General features: G+C 38.8%; 1 protein-coding gene across 3 annotated transcripts in view; it reads right to left on the minus strand.

Moving 5' to 3' along the window:
* Positions 1 to 23,061, minus strand: part of LOC126353991 (uridine-cytidine kinase-like 1) — a 105,606-nt gene that overhangs the window by 80,376 nt on the left and 2,169 nt on the right. For all 3 annotated transcript variants that reach the window (XM_050003296.1, XM_050003294.1, XM_050003295.1), the window contains exon 3: positions 7,983 to 8,153. In XM_050003296.1, the coding sequence (XP_049859253.1) occupies positions 7,983 to 8,153 (171 nt within the window). The remainder of the gene's footprint in view (positions 1 to 7,982; positions 8,154 to 23,061) is intronic.

The following is a 23,061-nucleotide window of genomic DNA, read 5'->3' on the forward strand; positions in this document are numbered from 1 at the left end:
AAAGCAGAAAGCAGTTGTGCTTGAGAATCAGAAGTATTCTCCAAAAACAAAGTGCTATTCTGTAAATAAGATCAGGATTTCACAAGGCTGGCAATTGCACCAAGACCTTTCTTAATAATAGATGGATTTACCATTGCGAAGGACTGACCATCTTCAACACGTGAAACCACAAGGAACTGTGATGCAGCTGGAAGGGTCTTTGAACCATTAGCCTCAATCTGTTTATGTGCCGTAGACACCGATTGTGAAGACGATTGGCTCATTGCAAGAAAATCTCCATGACTGCCAGCATCTCCGATGGTGCAATTCTTCCAACTGGAAGCCCCCTTCACAAGGGGGCACACCCGCCTTAGGTGATAGTTCACACCTCCCAGACACCCGACAGAAGGACCAATTGGAAATTTGAGAAGGTAGTTGCTCAGGCAATCACCCCTGCCTTGGGCTGGCCTGTACCAGGGGTATGTGTGAACCCTACGTGTCGACCTGGGACTGGGAATTACTCATTACCCAGTCACCTGTTACATGTCAGACGCATGGGCCAGCGTTCAGGAGCGCACAGCGAGGAAAAGAAAAAGAGGAACCTCAAACACCGAAGTGGAGGAAGGATAGGAGAAGGTAAACAAGGAGAGGAAAAAGGAACAAAAACAATGGTGAGATTGTCCTTATGTCAGTGACGGACAATGCGGAACATTCCCTATAACACACCAGACCTGTTCCCAAGGGAGGGGGAAAAAGAATAGCAAGAGGACAGATATGCAGCACAGGAGGGAAAAGATTCTCAAAAGGCTGGGGCCTCATGGTAGCCGAGCACGAACCTGCCCAAGAGTGGCAAGCCCCCTGGGGGGAACCATATCTTCCCATGACCACTGCTGCCAACAATCATGTATAGTGGCTAAATCCTGCCAAGTCTCTGCAATAAGTTTGTGAAATGAACATCCAGCTTCTCACAGCTCTGTTACAGGACCTCAGTCAAACTTAGTGAGTTGATGTTAATGGCATATTCATCATCTTAAAGACATTCCTGACTGACATCAGCACACTGTGCCTCTAAGGTACCTTACGCTCACAACCGTTTAAAGCCTGTATTTATAAAGTGAACTTTATCGACTTCTTCGTAGTTGCACTACTAGTGCCACCGGTATGAGACAGGTACAAAATCTGAATATCATCATCTTTCAAATGTAGAAACATGCCTAACAACTTTCACTTATGTTGCACCACTCCTCCTTCGTGTTGGGACTTTTTTCCCCCCATCGGTGTATGTGGTAGAGGTGTGGGATGGGAGAAAACAGACACAGGTCAGGAAATAAATGAGAGAAAACTAAAAGTGATTGAAGAAAGAACTAGTTATTGAGAAGAAATGCTGGACTGAGGAAATTAATGAAAATAATTAACATAAATTATGGTCAGGTGGGTGGTGAGAACCAAGAACATGTTGTAATGCCATTTCGCCATCTGTGGAGTTCTGAGAAACTCTTGTCTACGGGAAGAATCCAGATGGCATGTATGGTGGAACAGGCTGAAACTCTGTCTTGCTTATTACTGTATCTTTCACATTTAAACTATCAGGTTTTTGAACTCTCGTCCAGTGCAGTTCCCAACAGTTAGTGTCTCCTCCTCATCCCGTCCCTGACCTGAGATTCTGGGTGACTTTTCTGAACTCCCCTCACTTCGTAAACCTCTCCAGTCCTTTTCCTTCATCCCTTTTCCTTCCTCTTCAATCCTTCCACCAGAAGAAGGGACCACTGGCTCAGAAAGCTTACACATTTCTCTAGCCTTTGTTTGTGTTTTCCTCTGCCACTGCTTGTTGAGCAAGTTTTTTTATCAATCCAATTATGTTGTATTTCTCTTGAAATAGAAGTAGCAATACAAAAAGCCAAGGTAACAGTACATAAAAGTAGGATACAACAGATAAAATATAGCGACAATAAGCTGTGGCTAGTATGTTGCACAATGGAAGGTGTTGTTTTTTTTTAATTTATTTTTAATATTTCCAAAATAATGTTCATATCACATAATATATAATCTAGTCACTGTCTTATGAGAATCTAACCCCAAAAATGCGGTTGTTCCAACAGGTACAATACCAAAAACATGCTCACTGTGTGATAAGTGAACTATTAAACCACTGTAATGACTTAAGTGCTTTCAAAAACATTACAGAATTATGACTGATCACTGATATGTAAGAATAAACTGCTATCTGTCACCTGATAGACAAAGTACACAGGAACTCGGGAGCAGCTTAAGTATCTTCTCACGAAAGCAAATATTATGAATACATAGAAGCGTTATACAATAAAACTGTGCAGTACCTAAACTGAGAACATATAATGAATAAAAAAGATGAAAAGCTACAGAAAGGTTACATTTTTTGGCACTAATTAACCAAACACAAAATTACTATAAACAAAAGTTATGTCAGGAAATACCATATCAAGTCGCCATCTGTTGGACTCTAATAACTTATTGTAGCAACAGCTACACACTAAACATTGAAGCAATCTTGCAGTGATATTTTTTGCCAGTCTCCTTTAACCAGATGGGTATTTGTTAAATAATAAACAGGGTGATATAACAGACAATATAACATTATTTGTTAGTCAAAACGATGTTTTATTAACCAACTGTATCAGTACTTCTACATTTCAAAACAGTTTTCATTAACACCATATTGTACTGCCATCTGGAAGATATCTATACCTAATACTTCAATTTTTACAGTCAGTCAGTTTGCACTCAAATGTCATCAAACAACATAGATTGGATACCTTGTATCCATGTTAGACGAATTCATTTTGCCTAAGAATGTGTTATACATATTTTGGGGAGTTCTACCTCTTTTTTACAATGGGCATTTTGTGCATTATATTAACGTTTTTCACTGAGCACTTGCTTCTTCCATTTTTATGGTAACTGTACCAATCTTTTTTTTCCACCATACCCTTTATTTGTTTCTCTTGTACTGCCTTAGAGAGTGGTGTAATGTTGGAACACACAAGGTAGTATAAAGTAAATACAGTGGTCAAAACAAATATCAGTTTTCAAATATTGTCAGTAGAGAAGCATTAACAACAGAATGGGTAGATCAGGTGAGCTCACTGACTTTGAACATGGACTAGTTACTGAATGTCGCCTGAGTAACAAATCCATCAAGGCTGCCCATGCTGACTGTTGTGTCTGAAGCGAAACACAAAGAAACAGTCACAACAAATTATGATTATGGACACCTCTTGTAACAGGGTGAATACATGCACAAGGAGAAAAAATTCCCAGATTTTTCCTGGCTCTCCCAGTTAAAAATACATTTTCTCCCACATGAAAATACACTTTTGCCATGTTAAGTGACAGTATACTTTCCCTCAGAACTGTAAAACTTATCCTTTGATAGGATATGGTTAAATACAGCAGCGTAGAATTTCTTGGCACTTTAGAAAATGATAATCAGGGGGAAGAAACACATTTTGGAAAGATCTTTGATGTGCAGCAACATGTACACTGAATATTTTCGTATTAAGAAAGTATAAATTCAAAATCCACCAACAGGATAAGTTAATGGTTTAAATTAATATACACAGTGTTGCTATAAGAAAGCAAAGCTTTCGCATATAATATTTGTCTCTAAGATTAATAAGCTACAAGAGAAGCTAAGCTTTCACTTATAATGTTGATCTGTTTAACGCATATTACACTTTAAGATACATCACATAAATACGCCAGCAAATTTTTAATACCGACGTAAATCTCTGATCATCTGGGCTCGAAATTCTTCTAAATGGCTCGTCATCAAAGAGTTGATTTTTAAAAGAGACCAAACACTACGATTTAAGTTGATCTTGCGTAAAAGGAAATTTACTTTGAAAATAACGCTTTCCGAACAACAATTTGCAATATTTTCCCGTGACCTGTTAGAAATAGATTCATTTCAGCAGTTGTCAGAGAGCTCCAGATAATAGGTGTCACCATGCTTGCGCAGCTACAGTGACGCAGGAAGCCCATATGTTCATACGTGTAAAACATTAAAAGATCTTACATTAAGTTATAAAAGGAATAAGACATTAGAGGATACTCCAAGAGTGTCAGAATTTCATGAACCATACTAAAATACATAGTTCGCCTTACAGTGCACATTCGTATGTCCACATTCTCAATGATGTAGACCTCAACCAGATATGAAGCTTTTCAGTATGGTTTTCGGGACAAATTTTCTTGGAGTACCAGTACTTGGTTCTTTATTATGGCATAATACCATACGTGCTAGAAGATGAAAACGTGCACCTGAAATGCAGCAAAGAGTTGAAACTAGCCAATAGTGTGGAATAAATTGACCAGGAAAGCTTAATAAAAGCCAAATTTATTTATCAAACCGACAAAACTAACTTCATTGTTCTGCAATGCGATTAATGCTTGACTGTCAGAAAGATGGAAATAAAATCTGAAACTAACAACATATTTTACCCTTCCATAATTATGTGAATGTATTTTAATTCACTTGATAGCTCCCAGCCATAGAAATCTGTCTTGTTTTCATTTGACGTGAGAGCAGTTAACGAAGAGGAAACAGAAAATTCACTAAATGTAAAAAACATGTCACTGAGACTACACTCCCCCCCCCCAACTATAACTCAGACTGCTCTGCACATCAGAACATAAAAAAATCTTTTCAAGAATTAGTTCATTTTGTAGCACACATCTTTCTGAAGAGTCTGATACATAAAAGATATATCTTTGAGGAAATTTAAGACACGTTATTTGGTCTTAAGTGTGCAGTGAGGTGCCATGCATCTTCAAACAACATTGTTATACTGCACACCACTGTATTTTGCTCTGTGGAGCTCAAACATGTATACTTTGTAATGGATGCCATCAAACTATTTCAGGACAGTGGAAATCAAAATGTCCTGTAGTGCCTCTCCTGCTCCCAGTCAGCCGGTTTGACATCCTGACCCCCTTTTTTTTGTTAAAAAGCCCTCGCAATTAATACTGGATAAGATTATTTGTAACCAGGAGAACAAGAACTCTTCAGAAAAACTGAACTCTTCATTGCCTATTACTTAATAACTTGCACTTCTGTGTGACATAAAATTAAATCTAGGACACCTAAAACCAGTAAAGACAAGAGACTGGCAAGACAGTACACATTTCTTCAATCCTTAGGTCCTAGCGATTTTTCTCTCTAATCTTGCTACAGCTTTACATGGTCTGCTTTCCTTTCTGCGAAAGGATTATTACCTTATCAAAGTTTGTCAAACATTTTACTATATGAAAAATAGAAATGCCGTTGTCTAATACTGAAAAAAAGCTGTTAATACAAATAGTACCCAACACTGGAGGGGTTTCTCGGTCTCATTACGTCTATTTTGTCACACTGTGCTGGAGAAAACAAAATAGACATTTCTAATATTTCAGCAATTGTAACACACCAAATACGCGAGACTGTTTTGGCAATAATGATCATTTTTATAATACATCAGAATATAATTCATGAAGTACCAATATGAAATACCTATTTGGTTTACTACAAGCTAAAAGCTTTACGTTAGGAAATAGTTTCACATTTCATTCATACGCTCTAGTTTCTCATGCACGAGACTTGAAAGTAGTAGAATGAAATTTTTGTATAAATTAGGAATTGTCATATTCTTCCATAATTTGTGTGATGTCCCCGTTTCTTCTCCTTCCTCATTCTAACAAACAGTCTTATCACTAATTCTGTGACTATTGCTACCACTGTCAAAACTCATTCTCCAGTTAACTTCACTAACCCTGCCACAATCACCAGTTTAGTTATCCAGTGATTATTCTCCGGTCAGGCGTTATTACATGTTCGTACAATGCGTTTTCCGCACTACTCCCAGAATGGAACTTGACCGGCTGGCAACCAGGGACTATAACTGGCCCTGTATCATGTAGTGATCTGACCAAAAAATTTCTATCAGAATTTCACTTTCTTGGTTACACCGAGACAATAATACATAATCTTTTTTACCTGTTACTCCTGTTAGTCGTTTATTTCCACTCTGGCAGTCGAAATCTATGATTTCGCTAGTAATTATAGCAATGCTGAACATTCCAAACAATCAACCACACAAACAAGCAGCACTTGGCATTCACTGGTTCAGCTTTACTCCGCTCTATAGCCACATCCCGTTTTGTCTACAGGAAAATTTGTTTCTAGATGTGATGAGGATTACCCTGGCAGAGACATCACGTACACTATGCACACATTCCAAAAGCAACTTATAATTCATTCAGAAATCAACTTAGAATGTGTTCAAAAACCAGCAGGAGTGTATTTCAAAATCATATGAATAATAGATAGACCGACTTGCGCTGGATTCTAGGTGCTTTGTGAAACAAGGTTCCCCGCCCCCCTTCTCAAGAATATGAATTTGCCCCCTCCTCCTGAGATTGCCACCCAGTTCAGATACCCTGGTTTGCCCTCTCTCCCCACTAGATCCGGCCTGCTGCACACGTGTGAATCTGGCAGCTTGGGCGCACCACTACAATTTTTCCGGGCACCATGTGACTGGTTGCTGCTACTGCTGCTTACACAGCCAACAGCCACATTTCTGTACACAGTAGCGGGAGAAGGTACTACTCATACGCGACTCAACTGCGCGTGTCCATGAGCCCGCTTGTAACTGATTAAATGAATCTAATGTAAACAGTTGTGACGTAAACACTCATCGAAGGTAATCTGTTGTTATGAAGCATTGCATAGTTTTCTGAAAGCCTTTGACACATTTTGCTGTTGGCAGACGCTTGTACGAGCACTGTGTTATTTTATATGGTGCATTTCCTTTGCAATTTAATTTTCATTTTTTTCTCTCGATGTTTTAATGCTGCAGTATTATTCTGCAATAGCAGGATACAGTAATATCCTATGTTAGAGTAACAGTTCTTACCAGTCAAAATTACAAAAATTTAACTGAAAACTAAAGCAATGAAGAATTTCCAAATTTCTAAAAAATTCCTGGATTTTTCCCAGTTTTCTCCCGGATGAAAAAATTCCCCATGTTTTTCCTGGATCTCCTATTTGTCCCGGGTCGTACACACCCTGTGTAATGACAGACAGGCACAATTGAGCATTGTGAAGGATGGTTATAAAAAATTTAAAAACACATGAAATCAGTGGAAGGAATCGCTCGTGCCACCGAAGTGGCAGCAGTAGACTAGCTAGCACAGTCACTGTGTAACATAGGGAGTTAGAAAAGAATGGGGTACAATGTTCGCGCAGTCCCTCCAACTACAAGTTTCTGTAGCCAACACAAAGTGATGCTTGAGATGTGTAAACAGCACTACACAGTGGATGATGGAAATGAGTGACTTGGCGTGATGTAGCATAGTATACACTGAGGCAATCTGATGAAAGGGTTTGGGTTTGACAAAAGCCTGGAGAGCATACCTGCTGCGTGTGATATGGAGGTGGTGGTGTTACAGTAAGGGGATGTTTCTTTCAGTTAGAGCACGGTTCTCTTACTGTACTTAAGAAAATACAGTATCTGGAAGGATATGAACATGTTTTACAACATTGTTTACCACATACATTAGAGGTACAGTTCAGAGATGACGACGGTATTAGTGTGACTATGTACACTGTTGAAGCAGCATAAGAGAGCTAATTGTTTGTGGACAACTTTTTTGAAATGGTGTGCCCGCTCTGAGTCCTGACCTGATCCCAGTGGAACACTGCTGGGATGAGTTCGAATGTTTACTTCATACCAGGCCCCAGCATCCAACATCATTATCTTTTCTGCTTTCGGTTCTTGAGGAAGGATAAGCTACCATTCCTCCACAGACATTCAGACCCCTCATTGGAAATGTCCCCAGCAGAATCTGAACCACCATAAATGCAAAATGTAGACACATCCCATATTAATGTCCACTGACAGGTGTCCACACACTTTTTGTCAGATAGTGTACTTGTTAAAATGTATTCACACAAAACAATCAAAGTGCTAACAATCATCATTTCTTACCAATCACAAAGGGTTCTACTTGCTGACCAGCTGAGTTGTACCACGGTGGCCGGCCTGCAGTGTAAATAGTGCGCCTATGACTGCGAAGTATTGATTCAGATGCCGTTTTCTTTGACGACTGAGACAGTGAAGTAGTTCTTTGCCGCTTTGAACGTGGCGACTTCTGGGAGCCTAAAACAAACAAGAAGAAAGTAAAGTAATAATGTGTAATATTTTACATTACAGTTCTGATTGGTTTTACAACCAGGAAGGTATGAACTAAATTAAAAGAGTAGGAAAAAATAAGTGACAGCAACTGGATAAGATGTACCCTAATTTTCATATGTAAATATCAAACAAGAAATTGGTTACACCAGATAGTAAATGGTAATTCACTTCAACAAAGCTCATGCAACTTGCCAAATCCAACAGTTTTCATATTCAACAGTTAAATTTGCAAACATCAACTGAATGTCAGTTTCACAACTTTGATAAAATTTCCATAGTTACCATATTTATATAAAAAAAGTGAAAGCTGTCCTCTTTGATAAGATAATCATCACAATAAACTGGTAGGAAGTTTTGCACCCTCCACAACTTGTGTAGTTCGTGTTTTACTGATCAGAAATTCTCTCTCAGCACTGTTGACCACAGCAAATCACTACATACAGACAACTGTGGAAGGAGGTGAAAGTGAACCAGTACTCATAGTGCAGTTCAGCAGTATGTGCTGTCTCTCCAACTGTGTGAGAGATCATGCACCTCATGTACCATCAGTCTGTCCAGATGTCTCTAAGGACCACTATGAGCTTAGATTGTGTGCGCACTGTAACATTATGATAAGAAGGATTGTCAGCATGGGAAATTCCCCTTATACCGCAACAATATCACTCAAACACTCTACCAGTATCCTGTGAGACAAAACACTGTAAATCTGCCTTTTAGCGGTCTCTCCCAGTCAACAACACCAGCTGATGATTGCTACCTACAAATTAAGGCCCACAGGTGCCCCAAGTAGAACTTTATACAACTGCACACTGCCTTTCTGAAGGCAAATGGCAGGAATGTATTTACCCAAACATTAAGCAACAGTCTCCACTACATCATTTTGGCCTCTGGGCACATGCCACAAACAAAGTGCATGAAGAAAATGGCTGAGGGAATACATGGAATGAAATCTGGATCAACTACATCAGTTTTTCTCTGATGAGTGCAGGACCTGTCTGCTGCTTGGTGATCTTCATAGAATGGTGTTTAGTCTACCAAGTACCACTGCACATCTTATGACATTTGGTCTGAGGCTCTTGGCAGGAAGGTCAGTCAACCAATTTTTCGTCCTGTATTATATGTGGACATTGGACACCTCTTAACAACTAAGGGTAATTTGAGAGCTGTGCAGTATTGGGACAATCTTCCAACCTATTGCAACATTTTGGCAGTGTATCCTTCTTTCAAAATAGTGCAGAGCACATCATCTCTATCTCTCAACAGATTCCTCCAGCAGGCAGAATCAACTGAAAGGAATGGAATGGACTGGATTGGATTGGATTGCAGTACCTGCCAACATGAATCTGATTTGGCGTGCTTAGGGCATGTTGATGCTTGCAGCACATTTTTACACAAACATTCCTCACCTACTGGGTGACTACACAAGGGCTACCATCAGATTGTGGCAAGCTTTAACACGATCACCCCAGTAACATTGCAGCCAGAATAATGATGACAAATTTTACACTGAAGTTTTTTTAAAGGTTGTACTTTTATATCCTGCACCTCTTGAATCAACACCCACATGTGTCACAAATATGCTTGTAGTGCTAAACTGTTTCGAGTAGCTTACAAGAAATTTTTCAAAACTTCTACTTTACGAACAATAAGATTTCCACATTAATATGGTATTGCACACCTAAGACTCTCAGATTCTTTGACTTTCAATGCCATTTGGTGCTTAAAAATCTGGGCATCTCACAAAAACCACAGCAACACAAGAAAAACAAAGCAACTACAATTTCCTGTGCTTTCATCTTAGTGTTGCTATCCATAGACGTTCCCTGTACATGATTAACAGCAGCATCTTCAGCATTTATTGACAGTACGGCTGCAGTTGTTGCACACCGATTTTTGTAACACAAGCAGGCACATAGCACACTTTTACACATTTAAACAGCTGTCTTCATGTTAGCAAGGTAAATATGAATGAGCAAAATCACAGTTTAAAAACAATAAAATAAACTTTCATTAAGGAGATGAATCACTGTTTAATTAAAAACTAGTAAAAGAAACTTTCATTATACCTCTCCGATGCCATGTACAAGTCTTACTCCACAGTGATCACACACACTAAGCATTAAACAGCGCAGTTGCTTCAGATTATAGCCAACCATGTGTCAGATTGTCTCTAATACAATTGACACATTGTGAAAAAGGTGCTGCTGGCTTGGAATATGGGTCATTTTCTTGCACAGATGGTACATTTTTTCCTCACCTAGCACCCATGGAGAAGAAATAAAAACTTTGAGGTTCGCCGATGACATTGTAATTCTGTCAGAGACAGAAGGAAGATATAAGATGATTAACATCAACAAAAGCAAAGCGAGGACAATGGAATTTAGTCGAATTAAGTCTGGTGATGCTGAGGGAATTAGATTAGGAAATGAGACACTTAAAGTAGTAAAGGAGTTTTGCTATTTGGGTAGCAAAATAACTGATGATGGTCGAAGTAGAGACGATATAAAATGTAGACTGGCAATGGCAAGGAAAGCGTTTCTGAAGAAGAGAAATTTGTTAACATCGAGTATAGGTTTAAGTGTCAGGAAGTCATTTCTGAAAGTATTTGTATGGAGTGTAGCCATGTATGGAAGTGAAAAATGGACAATAAATAGTTTGGACAAGGAGAGAATAGAAGCTTTCGAAATGTGGTGCTACAGAAGAATGCTGAAGATTAGATGGGTAGATCACATAACTAATGAGGAGGTATTGAATAGGATTGGAAGAAGAGAAGTTTGTGGCCCAACTTGACCAGAAGAAGGGATTGGTTGGTAGGACATGTTCTGAGGCTTCACGGGATCACAAATTTAGTACTGGAGGGCCGCATGGAGGGTAAAAATCATAGAGGGAGACCAAGAGATGAGTACACTAAGCAGATTGAGAAGGATGTAGGCTGCAGTAGGTACTGGGAGATGATGAAGCTTGCACAGGATAGATTAGCATGAAGAGCTGCATCAAACCAGTCTCAGGACTGAAGACCACAACAACAACAGCATGCTGTTTTATTTTATATTACTGCTGCTCACATGGACATACAACAGCACAACTTAGCACTGGGTTAGCTGAAGCAATAATGAATGCATAGGTATGGACTTGCAGTTTTAAAGCAACAATGGAATGGTACAAGACAATGTTATTTGTGGTTGGCTTACTTTGTATAAAGGAACACCAGCTCAAGGTTAATTGAAGCCTACAATATCTATATAGAAGATATGGTTAACCCTTAATTATTTTTGTTCATAGTATGTTTTGATGAAAGTATGTTAAGTTTGTGAGATGTCCAGTGTTACTTATAGGTGGAAATGCAACAGTTTGATTGCAGGTTGATGATATCTATATATAGATTAGTATGTCACCAGACCACTCATTCCATAAAAATAATATAGGTGCAAAGAAATATTGTTTGCATTCTGTTCTCTTTATGCCTATGTGTGTGTGACATTATACCGCATAATTAAGGAGATAGGTCCAACAGACCCGAAGTTAAATACAGCAATTTGAAGTTGAACCTCAATCTTTGGATTTTACTGTAGTTTTTGTCCCTGAGCACTTTGGGGCAAACTTACCACAAGGCTTCCTCGAAGGAGGGATGAATGTGTAGTTATATAACATAAGGAACACAATTTAAATCAGTATCAGCTATTTAATTAACAGGACTTGACACTCTGGAGAAATTAATCATGAGATCACCTAGCTGTAGTGTCAATGCCATTTACAGAAATTCTAAATAAAGTCTCAACAATAAAAAGTAACAAAATATCTTTTGGCGAGAGTTTATCAGCAGCACTGTACCACAAAAACAAATTGTTAACAGCAGATATTAGAAAGTCCTCCGAAGCTTGTAAGTATGTAGGGACTTCTGAAAGTAAGTCACACATGTCATCCCATACTAAGATGATTGCACAACACTGGCGCATTGTCAGAAGAGAGTACATGTTCCGGTTTCCTGCAGAGAGTTCTGCTGCAGTATATATGAACAGTGCATTAGAGTTGATTGAAATTGTGCAGCAGCAATTGGAAATGCACTCCAAACTTGAAGTTCGTGGGACTGTGAGATTCTTGGGGAGGCAAAAAATGTCAAAATTGGGCACTGAACCACCATACAATCCTGGTGGTATATGGAGCAAACAAAATGTTATGTCCAGCCTTGGCAGCAATGTTGACCCATCATAAATCCAGACTGTGCACCAAGCAGTTTCCACCTTTTTCATCATCATCATCATCTCAGATGTTATGTCTGGTCAAAAGTGGAAAGTGACGCGGACCTTGATCAAGCGTGACTTCCTTTTAACTGTACGGTATAGCTTATATTGCATTTAGGAACTTTCGGGTAATTGAACATGTATCAATAATTACGGATTTCTGTAGTTGTATATATAAGTTTGGATGTAGCAGTATTGCATTGATGTACTGGTGGATATTGTGTGGTATGACTCCTGTGTTGATAGTATAATAGGTATAATCTCAACTTTATCCTGATGCCACATATCCTTGACTTCCTCAGCCAGTTAGATGTATTTTTCAATTTTTTCTCCTGTTTTCTTTTGAATATTTGTTGTATTGGCTATGGATATTTCGATTAGTTGTGTTAATTTCTTCTTTTTAGTGGTATGATGTCAGGTTTGTTATGTGGTGTTGTTTATCTGTTATAATGGTTCTGTTCCAGTGTAATTTGTATTAATCATTTTCCAGTACATTTTGTGGTGCATACTTGTATGTGGGAACGTGTTGTTTTATAAATTTATGTTGAAAGGCAAGCTGTTGATGTATTATTTTTGCTACATTGTCATGTCTTCTGGGGTATTTTGTATTTGCTAGTATTGTACATCCACTTCTGATGTGGTCTACTGTTTCTATTTGTTGTTTGCAAAGTCTGCATTTATCTGTTGTGGTATTGGGATCTTTAATAATATGCTTGCTGTAATATCTGGTGTTTATTGTTTGATCCTGTACTGCAATCATGAATCCTTCCGTCTCACTGTATATATTGCCTTTTCTTAGCCATGTGTTGGATGCGTCTTGATTGATGTGTGGCTGTGTTAGATGATATGGGTGCTTTCCATGTAGTGTTTTCTTTTTCCAATTTACTTTCTTCGTATCTGTTGATGTTATGTGATCTAAAGGGTTGTAGAAGTGGTTATGAAATTGCAGTGGTGTAGCCGATGTATTTACATGAGTGATTGCTTTGTGTATTTTGCTAGTTTCTGCTCGTTCTAGAAAGAATTTTCTTAAATTGTCTACCTGTCCATAATGTAGGTTTCTATGTCCATAAATCCCCTTCCTCCTTCCTTTCTGCTTAATGTGAATCTTTCTGTTGCTGAATGTATGTGATTTATTCTATATTTGTGGCATTGTGATCGTGTAAGTGTTGAGTGCTTCTAGGTCTGTGTTACTCCATTTCACTACTCCAAATGAGTAGGTCAATATTGGTATAGCATAAGTATTTATAGCTTTTTGTTTCTCACTGTCAATTCTGTTTTCAGTATTTATGTTAGTCTTTGTCTATATTTTTCTTTTAGTTCTTCTTTAATATTTGTATTATCTATTCCTATTTTTTGTCTGTATCCTAGATATTTATAGGCATCTGTATTTTCCATCGCTTCTATGCAGTCGCTGTGGTTATCCAATATGTAATCTTCTTGTTTAGTGTATTTTCCCTTGACTATGCTATTTTTCTTATATTTGTCTGTTCCAAAAGTCATATTTACAGGATACCATTGATGAATACTTCTGTTATCTTTAGTAATTGGTTGAGATGTTAATTTGTTGCTGCCAGTAGTTTTAGATCATCCATGTATAGAAAATGTGTGATTTTGTGCTGGTATGTTCCAGTAATATCATATCCATAATTAGTATTATTTAGCATTTTGGATAGTGGGTTCAGAGCAAGGCAGAACCAGAAAGGACTTAATGAGTCTCCTTGGTATATTCCACCCTTAATCTGTATTGGCTGTGATGTGATATTACTTTAATTTGTTTGGATCTTAAGTGTGGTTTTCCAATTTTTCATTACTATGTTTAGGAACTGTATCAATTTAGGATCTACTTTGTATATTTCCAATATTTGTAGTAACCATGAGTGGGGTACACTATCAAAAGCTTTTCGGTAATCAATGTATGCAGAGTGTAGCGACCTTTGTTTAGTTTTAGCTTGATATGTTACCTCTGCATCTATTATCAGTTGCTCTTTACATCCTCGTGCTCCTTTGCAACAGCCTTTTTGTTCTTCATTTATAATTTTATTCTGTGTTGTATGCGTCATTAATTTCTGTGTAATGACTGAAGTTAACATTTTGTATATTGTTGGTAGGCATGTTATGGGGCAGTATTTAGCTGGGTTTGCTGTGTCTGCTTGATCTTTAGGTTTCATATAAGTTATTCCATGTGTAAGTGTATCAGGGAATGTGTATGGGTCTGCAATGTAACTTAAATAATTTAGTTAGATGTGAATGTGTTGAGATGAACTTCTTTAGCCAGAAATTTGCTACTTTATCTTTTCCAGGGGCTTTCCAATTGTGAGTAGAAGTAATTGCTTTGGTGACTTCATGTTGCAAAATTATCACTTCAGGCATTTGTGGTATCATATTGTATGTGTGTGTTTCTGCTTCTATCCACCGTGCATGCCTGTTATGTTGTACCAGGTTTGACCATATGTTGCTCCAGAAGTGTTCCATGTCTGCTATGTTTGTTGGATTGTCTATTTTAATGTGTGTGTTGAATGTTTGGTTTTGTTTCCTTCTATTTTCACTTTTGTTGTATCTTCTAAGTCGTTTGGCCAATGCTTGTAATTTCTGCTTCTTATCATCTAATTGCTCTAGCGCTTCTTGTAAGATTTTACCCAACCTTTTTCGTTTTTTGTCGGATATTTCATTTCTTATAAATTGTGTTAGCTGTCCAATGTCTTTTCTCAGTTTTTCTATTCTGATCTGTAGCCTGTGTTGCCATGCTGGTTTTGTAGGTTTCTTCTGTGTGTTGGTTGGTTCTGCTCTCTGCCTGATGTGTATATTTAGTGTAGTGAGTGCTCCTACATAAACCAGTAGTTGCAACTCTTCCATAGTTGTGTTTTCATTTATTTTGTTGTCTATGATTGTGTTGATAGTTTTTATTGTTGTTTTGACTTGAGTTATTTGGCGGTCTATGCAAGAATGGTCTAATGTCTGTATTTGTGTCTTTGTATTCTATATATGTCAGCTGAAATTTTTCCTTCTATATCTAACATGTGTCACTTCGTGTTCTATTTGTACTTGTTCTGGTGGCAGTCTTAAGATTTCATTTTCCTCTGATTGTTTAATTGATGCGTGTTGTTCTTTGTTTGTTTGCTCTGGGATGTTTGGGCCCATTACTGTATTTTCTTCTTCTTCTTCGGATTGCACATTATTTTGTTCCAGTATTTGTTGTACTTGTTGTTTGATGTTTTCTAATTCTGACTGGGGTATCCTGTTACTTTTGATTATTACACGGATCTCATCAGCTAGTCGTTCTGTTAAAAATTTTAATTCTGGGTACCTGGTAATAAATGTTGTGTATACTTGTGATCTGTATCCAGTTGTGTTGGTTCCTAGGTTTGTTGCTTGGTAATAACAGAACATGAGGTGTCGCTTAACTTCATCTGACCATCTCATCCTCTGTCTGTTTTCCTTCTAGGGTGGTTGCAGGAAGCATATCCTGCAAAACACCTATTTGGATTTAAATCATTTTCCAGTTGGCTAGCAGTGTCGTTACCATTGTGGGCGGGCATGGGTTCAAGCGTCGTCCTCGACCACGACGGCGCTTGTCCGAGGCTTCTTTAGTTGTGTCCTGAACCAACTGACCACACTAAAAGGGGAGTTAGCCCTATTAGTGATTTGTTCTTTTCGTCGCCTTTTACGACTGGCAGAACATACTGGAGGCCTATTCTTTTCCCGGGCCTCCATGGGGATTATTATTTTCGATTATTCCCATTTAAGAGAGCATTTGAACTTTAATTCCTTTATGATGAATGTTTATGTTTTTTCTGAGCCCAAATTTTCTTCATGTGTTCACTGTGTTGTTTCTTTCGCTCCGCTGTCCATTTGCATCCTGGTCTCTTCTGTGTTGTGGTGTCAAATTTATGTTTTCTGACGATGTTCCTGAATTCAGTTCTATTTTCTGCATCGTTTACTGTTATGTGTGCTTGTCTGAGGTCCTTTTCAACTTCTTTTATCAATTTTGTTTTCCCCCTGCCCGAGTTTATGACCAAGAATTCGCTTTGAAATTCTGTTTTCATTCATCCTGTGGATATGTCCGTAGAACTGCATTCTTCTTTTCCTTATTGTATCCGTAATCTTGTCTGTGTATTTATATAATTCTGATGTTGGTCTCTTCTTCCAGGTTCCTTGCTCTTTTATCGGGCCAAAAATTTTCCTGAGAATTTTTCTTTCTTGTTTCTCTATTTCTTTGATTTTAGTTTGCCCACCTATTTGTGTTGTTTCAGATGCATACAGTGCCTCCGGAAGTACGACAGTGTTGTAGTGCCTCAATTTTGCCTTAATGGATATGGACTTTTTCTTATAATAGTTCCACGCGAGTTTATATGCTTTCTGTAGTTTTTTTATATTCTTTCCTCATTGGCCTTTACGTTGATCCCTGATGGCTGGATGATTTCTACCAGGTACTTAAAATGTGGTACTTGTACGATTTTCCCATGGGTTGTCACAATAGGCAATTTGTCTTGTGGCACTCTTTCTATGTACTGGGTTTTCTCATATGAGATTTGCAGGCCAGTTCTTTGTGCAATTTCTTATAACTTCTCTATGGCATTAGTGGCTTCTTTTCTATTATTTGTGAGGATTGCAAGGTCATCCGCAAAAGCTAAACACTTCACATTGAATCTATTATCTTTTCTAATGCCAATTTGGATTCCTTTGACTTCTTTTTCCCATGTCCTGATAATTTTTTCAAGAATGTTATTAAAGAGTAATGGTGAAAGTCCGTCACCCTGTCGCACTCCAGTTTGGATTTCAAATGGTTCCGAGATATCCCCATAAATTTAACCTTGGAGACTGTGTTAGTTAATGTTTCCCGAGTGATTGCTCGTCTTTCTGTCAATAATGAACTCTTCCAGCATCTTGCAGAGCTCTACACTGTCTAATGAGTCGTACGCCTTTTTAAAATCTACAAAAGTAACCACTGTGTTTCGGGTGTTTCTCATGTGGAGAATCATTTTCAGATTCCAGATCTGCTCTATGCATGATTGACCCTTGTGAAAACCAGCCTGGTATTCTCCCATTTGTGGGTCAGCTTCTTGTTCTAATCTATTCATGAGAACTTTTGATAGGATTTTATATGTGACCCGTACGAGTGAGATACCCCTGTAATTATTTGGTTCAGTTTTGTCCCCTTTTTTGTGGAGTGGATGGATGAGAACGCATTTCCATTCAGAAGAGATCTGTTCTGTTTCCAAAATGTTTAATATGATTTTGCGAATTTTTCCTGTTAATCTTTCATCATTTAGTTTCCATAGTTCTGCAATAATTCCATCTTCTCCTGGGGCTCTATTGTTTTTGAGTGTCTTCATAATTTCTACTATTTCGTTGATTTCGTTGTTTTTACTATTATATTATTTATTCAGTAATTATTGTTCTTTTGTGTAAATATCAAAAACTACATTATTAGTGTTTTGAATTATGGGCTCAACTATTTATTTTATAATGTGATACTTGGTAGCACAAGCATATATTTACCTAAATTTACATTTATACCACTTTCTGAACATGGAGGATGCAGTTATTTTTGGACTTATTGCCCTCATAGGTCAGTAGGATTAGAAGAGGAGGGGAGGAGGGGAGGAGGATTAAAAGCCAGACATTGCCGGTTTTAGCCCTTGCTGGGAAGAAGGGGCAAAGGCAGTGGCATTTATTCCCTGTTAATAAAGGAACTGAGGCTTGAAGATCTGTAGGAATTTCAGAAATTCATGAGAATGGGTGTGGCTCATTTTGACAAGCCACTATCTGTCATACAGGAAGGTATTCTCTAAAGTGGCAAAATAATGTAATAAGTAACTTCGTCTAGTCAGAAGTTAGAATCAAACTCATTTGTTTATTCATTTTGTGATTAGGTACTCTTGCTGACTGTTGAAATTTCTCGTATCTAGCTTGAAGAAATAAAGCCAAAAATGCTACCAAATCAAGCTTGACCTTTGATCAATTACAGCACTACATATACACATCTAAATCATACATGATACAGCATGTCAAAGATCATATAGATACCTTGCCTCGCTGAATGCCTGAATCAGAGAACACTATGCTTGCATTCCATTTTTGTGAACAACCTGTATAAAAGAAAATAATATTTCACTGACACCTTTGTCCCGCAATTGGGACAGGGTCAGGGTTGTTACAATCGAATTTGGCATGGTTAGTTTGAAGGGGTGGCCGGATGCCATTGCTGCTGCTGCCACCCTGACCCCCCCCCCCCCACTCCCCCCATGGAAAGAATTAGTGAACCCCAACTGTCTGCGTCTAGTGTACACCACGAAGTAGTGCGAACGTGTACCAAATGTCTGCGAGTCTTAACTGAGACGGAACGTGGGGACCAGCCTGGTATTCACCTAGGGGATGCAGAAAACCACCTAAAAATCACATCCACACTGGCCCTAGTCAGTAATCCTCTGGGTGGATTCGATCCGGGGCCGGCACGCCCACCCGAGTCCAGGAAGCAGTGCATTAGCACTCTCGGCTAACCTGGCGGGTTGTATAAAAGAAAGTCCACTGATAAAATTTTTGCTTTTGCTTAATTACTGCTCCTATGAGGATTTAGTCCATGAAAAATGCACAAAACCTCCAACATGAAAACCTAAAGTTAGCCACTGGCCACAGATTACAACAATGATAGCTAACCATAAACAACTTGGAATACTCCTTTCTCCCTGTGCACACATTATCACAATCTAGAGCACACGCATGGATTCACAGGAGTTTAAAACTGGTGTATTTCTGCGTATGGAGAATGTGTCTGAATTCTCTTAGTTCTACACATCCTACCACCAGATGGTTTCATACTAGACCCGTTTCATTTGTGGCAGATCATCGTGTAATGCCCATTTTAAGATGGAACCACTTTCATATCTGCTAAAGGAAGAATGTTTGCCAAATATATTACCTATATTCTCCACAAAACAACATTAGTTTAGAAGAAAGAAAGGATTCCAATCTTTCTGGATGTGAACAAGAAACTGAAGGAAAAGCAGTCTGCAACTACTTGGTTTCGTTTTCCCTCCATGGTGGTCAAGAAGGGAAAGTTCCTACGGCCATAACAATCAGTAATGAATTACGAGCTGTCTTAAGCAACTGCCAGGGTCTTGCAGCCACTGGCTGACAACTTTGGTCACTTCATGATGCCAAACATCCAGCATCATGCTGCCTGCTACACATGAGGGCACTGCACATAAGCACCACCCAGCCAGAGCGAGCTAAGTTTTCAGCAGGCAATCTGTCCTACATAATAAGACAAAAAAAATATAGTCGCAGAGTAAAACTGCAGCACAGAAAATGAATAAGTACTGCACTGACTTGGGACCCAGGCTAACTTCACTCTTACTCACAAAAAGAGTTGAGCCCACTTCAGAGGTGAGTGTGTGGGGAAGAGAACATGGCAAGAGTTTGGTAAAACCTGTAACAAGTAAATAACATTAAAACATCCGTCACTTTACAACACTTTTGCAGTTTCTTTTTTCTTCCATTTTATAACACTTTATAAAAACCCTTTACAATGGTTAAGACTTATGTCTTGTGCTCCTGAGGTATTCAAGTGTCTCAATTCCAGCCTTTGTTTTATATCTGGGAGAAAACCATATACTGGTATCAGGTGTGTGTGTGTGTGTGTGTGTGTGTGTGTGTGTGTGTGTGTGTGTGTGTCACATTATGAACTAATGTACATATTTGGGTGCAGTAATCATAAATTAAGATTGTAGCACTAGCTTCTACATCTACATGACTACTCTGCAATTCACATTTAAGTGCTTGGCAGAGGGTTCATCGAACCACAATCATACTATCTCTCTACTATTCCACTACCGAACAGCGAGCGGGAAAAACGAACAACTAAACCTTTCTGTTCGAGCTCTGATTTCTCTTATTTTATTTTGATGATCATTCCTACCTATGTAGGTTGGGCTCAACAAAATATTTTCGCATTCGGAAGAGAAAGTTGCCGACTGAAATTTCGTAAAAAGGTCTCGCTGCGACGAAAAATGTCTATGCTGTAATGACTTCCATCCCAACTCGTGTATAATATCTGCCACACTCTCTCCCCTATAATGTGATAATACAAAACGAGCTGCCCTTTTTCGCACCCTTTCGATGTCCTCCGTCAATCCCACCTGGTAAGGATCCCACACCTCGCAGCAATATTCTAACAGAGGACGAACTAGTGTAGTGTAAGCTGTCTCTTTAGTGGACTTGTTGCATCTTCTAAGTGTCGTGCCAATGAAACGCAACCTTTGGCTCGCCTTCCCGACAATATTATCTATGTGGTCCTTCCAACTGAAGTTGTTCGTAATTTTAACACCCAGGTACTTAGTTGAATTGACAGCCTTGAGAATTGTACTATTTATCGAGTAATCGAATTCTAACAGATTTCTTTTGGAACTCATGTGGATCATCTCACACTTTTCGTTATTTAGTGTCAACTGCCACCTGACACACCATACAGCAATCTTTTCTAAATCGCTTTGCAATTGATACTGGTCTTCGGGTGACCTTAGTAGACGGTAAATTACAGCATCATCTGCGAACAGTCTAAGAGAACTGCTCAGATTGTCACCTAGGTCATTTATATAGATCAGGAACAGTAGAGGTCCCAGGACGCTTCCCTGGAGAACACCTGATATCACTTCAGTTTTACTCAATGATTTGCTTGTTTCATTATTAAACAGTTCCTTTGCAAGAATATATAAGGCAGTAAATAAGGTTATGTAGCTTTAAACTACCCTTGCAACAAACAAGATGGAGGCTCTAAATTCCATCTACCTAACTTGAGTTAGGTTTTCCATGGTTTCCCTAACGACCTAAGGCAAATGACAAAATGGTTTCTACTGCTAAGCTGTCCACTTGTCCCATTCTTTAATTATACTATGAAGTATGTGAGTGTACACAAACACACACACAAACACACAAACACACACACAAACACACACACAAACACACACACAAACACACACACAAACACACACACAAACACACACACAAACACACACACACACAAACACATTTTCCTCCTTTTACAAAACAATTTGCCTGGGTCCCTCACAAACAGCTTAATTAGACAGAAATTTTGAAGAACATGTAGGGACAGGCTGTACTCATAGAAAGCAGTAGCTTAATAATTATAAGAAATTTGTTTTGAGGATAATTTTTCACCAGACGTCAGAAAGAAACCTTCATTAGTTACATATTCATAACACCATGTCCAAACGTCAACAATATTTAGTGTGAATTAAACACACAAGACTGTTCAGCAAGTCAAGGTGGCCTACAACACAGAATTTTTGTTTGTTTGTTGGCACAATCACAACCCCCTTAAGCGAAATGTTTCTTTTCCCTAAAAAAAAGTAACATGTAAATACGGAAGCGTTCGATCCCACCCATCTACTTTGACCCACGACGTCACAAATATGGCGGAAACGACCATAAACGACAATTCCAATGTGGCGGATATAAAATCGTTGCATACGTATCATAAAGACGAAAATACATTGAAAAACACACACACACACACACACACACTTCACAAAGAGCCTAATGACTAACGGGACAAGCATGGGAAATTGGGTGTTTTTGGGTGGGGAGAAACTAAATCTAAACAAATTTAGCCACCCACCCCCATACAAAACCACGCAAAACAACGAAAAAAAAATCGACATCACAAAACTCACCAAATACCACAAAACAATATTATCTGGAATCGGACACTTCCCTTGACCTATATAGATCTACAGCAGCTCCCGATCCCATCTCCCAATACAAAAATCAAAATGCACCACCAAACATTACGAACAAAGACTTCCCTTGACCTACACAGATCTACAGCAGCTCCCGATCCCATAAATTAGGATCAACCACTACCCTTGACCTACGTAACTCAAAAACATCTCCCAATACCAACTTTCACAGCCACAAATTTCAATGAAACACTTCCCTATACCCCAGTACACAACACATACACCAAAAACAAAAAAATGAGAACTTACCACAAGAAAGTTCCAGCCCCACAAACTAGATTGCCTGCCCCCCCCCCCCCCCCACACACACACACGTGCAAACACACAAACCAATGAAGTACTAAACCAAAAGAAAAACCCAACCCACCCACACCTCAACCCCCCGCCCAACCCCTCTTCCTGACCCCAAAATAAGAAACACAAACAAAAACCAAATGCAACATAAAAAATCTCAATCACACACTACAACTCCACAAAAACTTCAACAAAATAGATACTCCACAAAAAAATAGACCACTCCCACTCCTCCCCCCCCCCCACCTTAACAAATACTATACAACAAAATAAACCACCCACCCCATCCTGAGCCACAGCCTCCCACCCACCTACCCTAACTAACAACTTTCGGCCTATACATTTTACCCACAGCTCTTAAGAAAACCCAAACAATACAATAGCCCTCTGGGACACACTTCCGTCAACAGCACTCATCTAAATGAGACTGAAGGTTGGAAGAGCGCATCTTCCCCCTCCCAAGAACTGACTTAACCGCCCCCCACATCCCTTCTATTGTATTAGTACAAGCCCCTGTTTCATAATTCTTAAACTCTAAACTATGGTTCACTACAAAATGATTAAATCCCCTCTCACCCA

This window comes from Schistocerca gregaria, chromosome 3 (genome assembly GCF_023897955.1).
Source record: "Schistocerca gregaria isolate iqSchGreg1 chromosome 3, iqSchGreg1.2, whole genome shotgun sequence".
Taxonomy (NCBI): domain Eukaryota; kingdom Metazoa; phylum Arthropoda; class Insecta; order Orthoptera; family Acrididae; genus Schistocerca; species Schistocerca gregaria.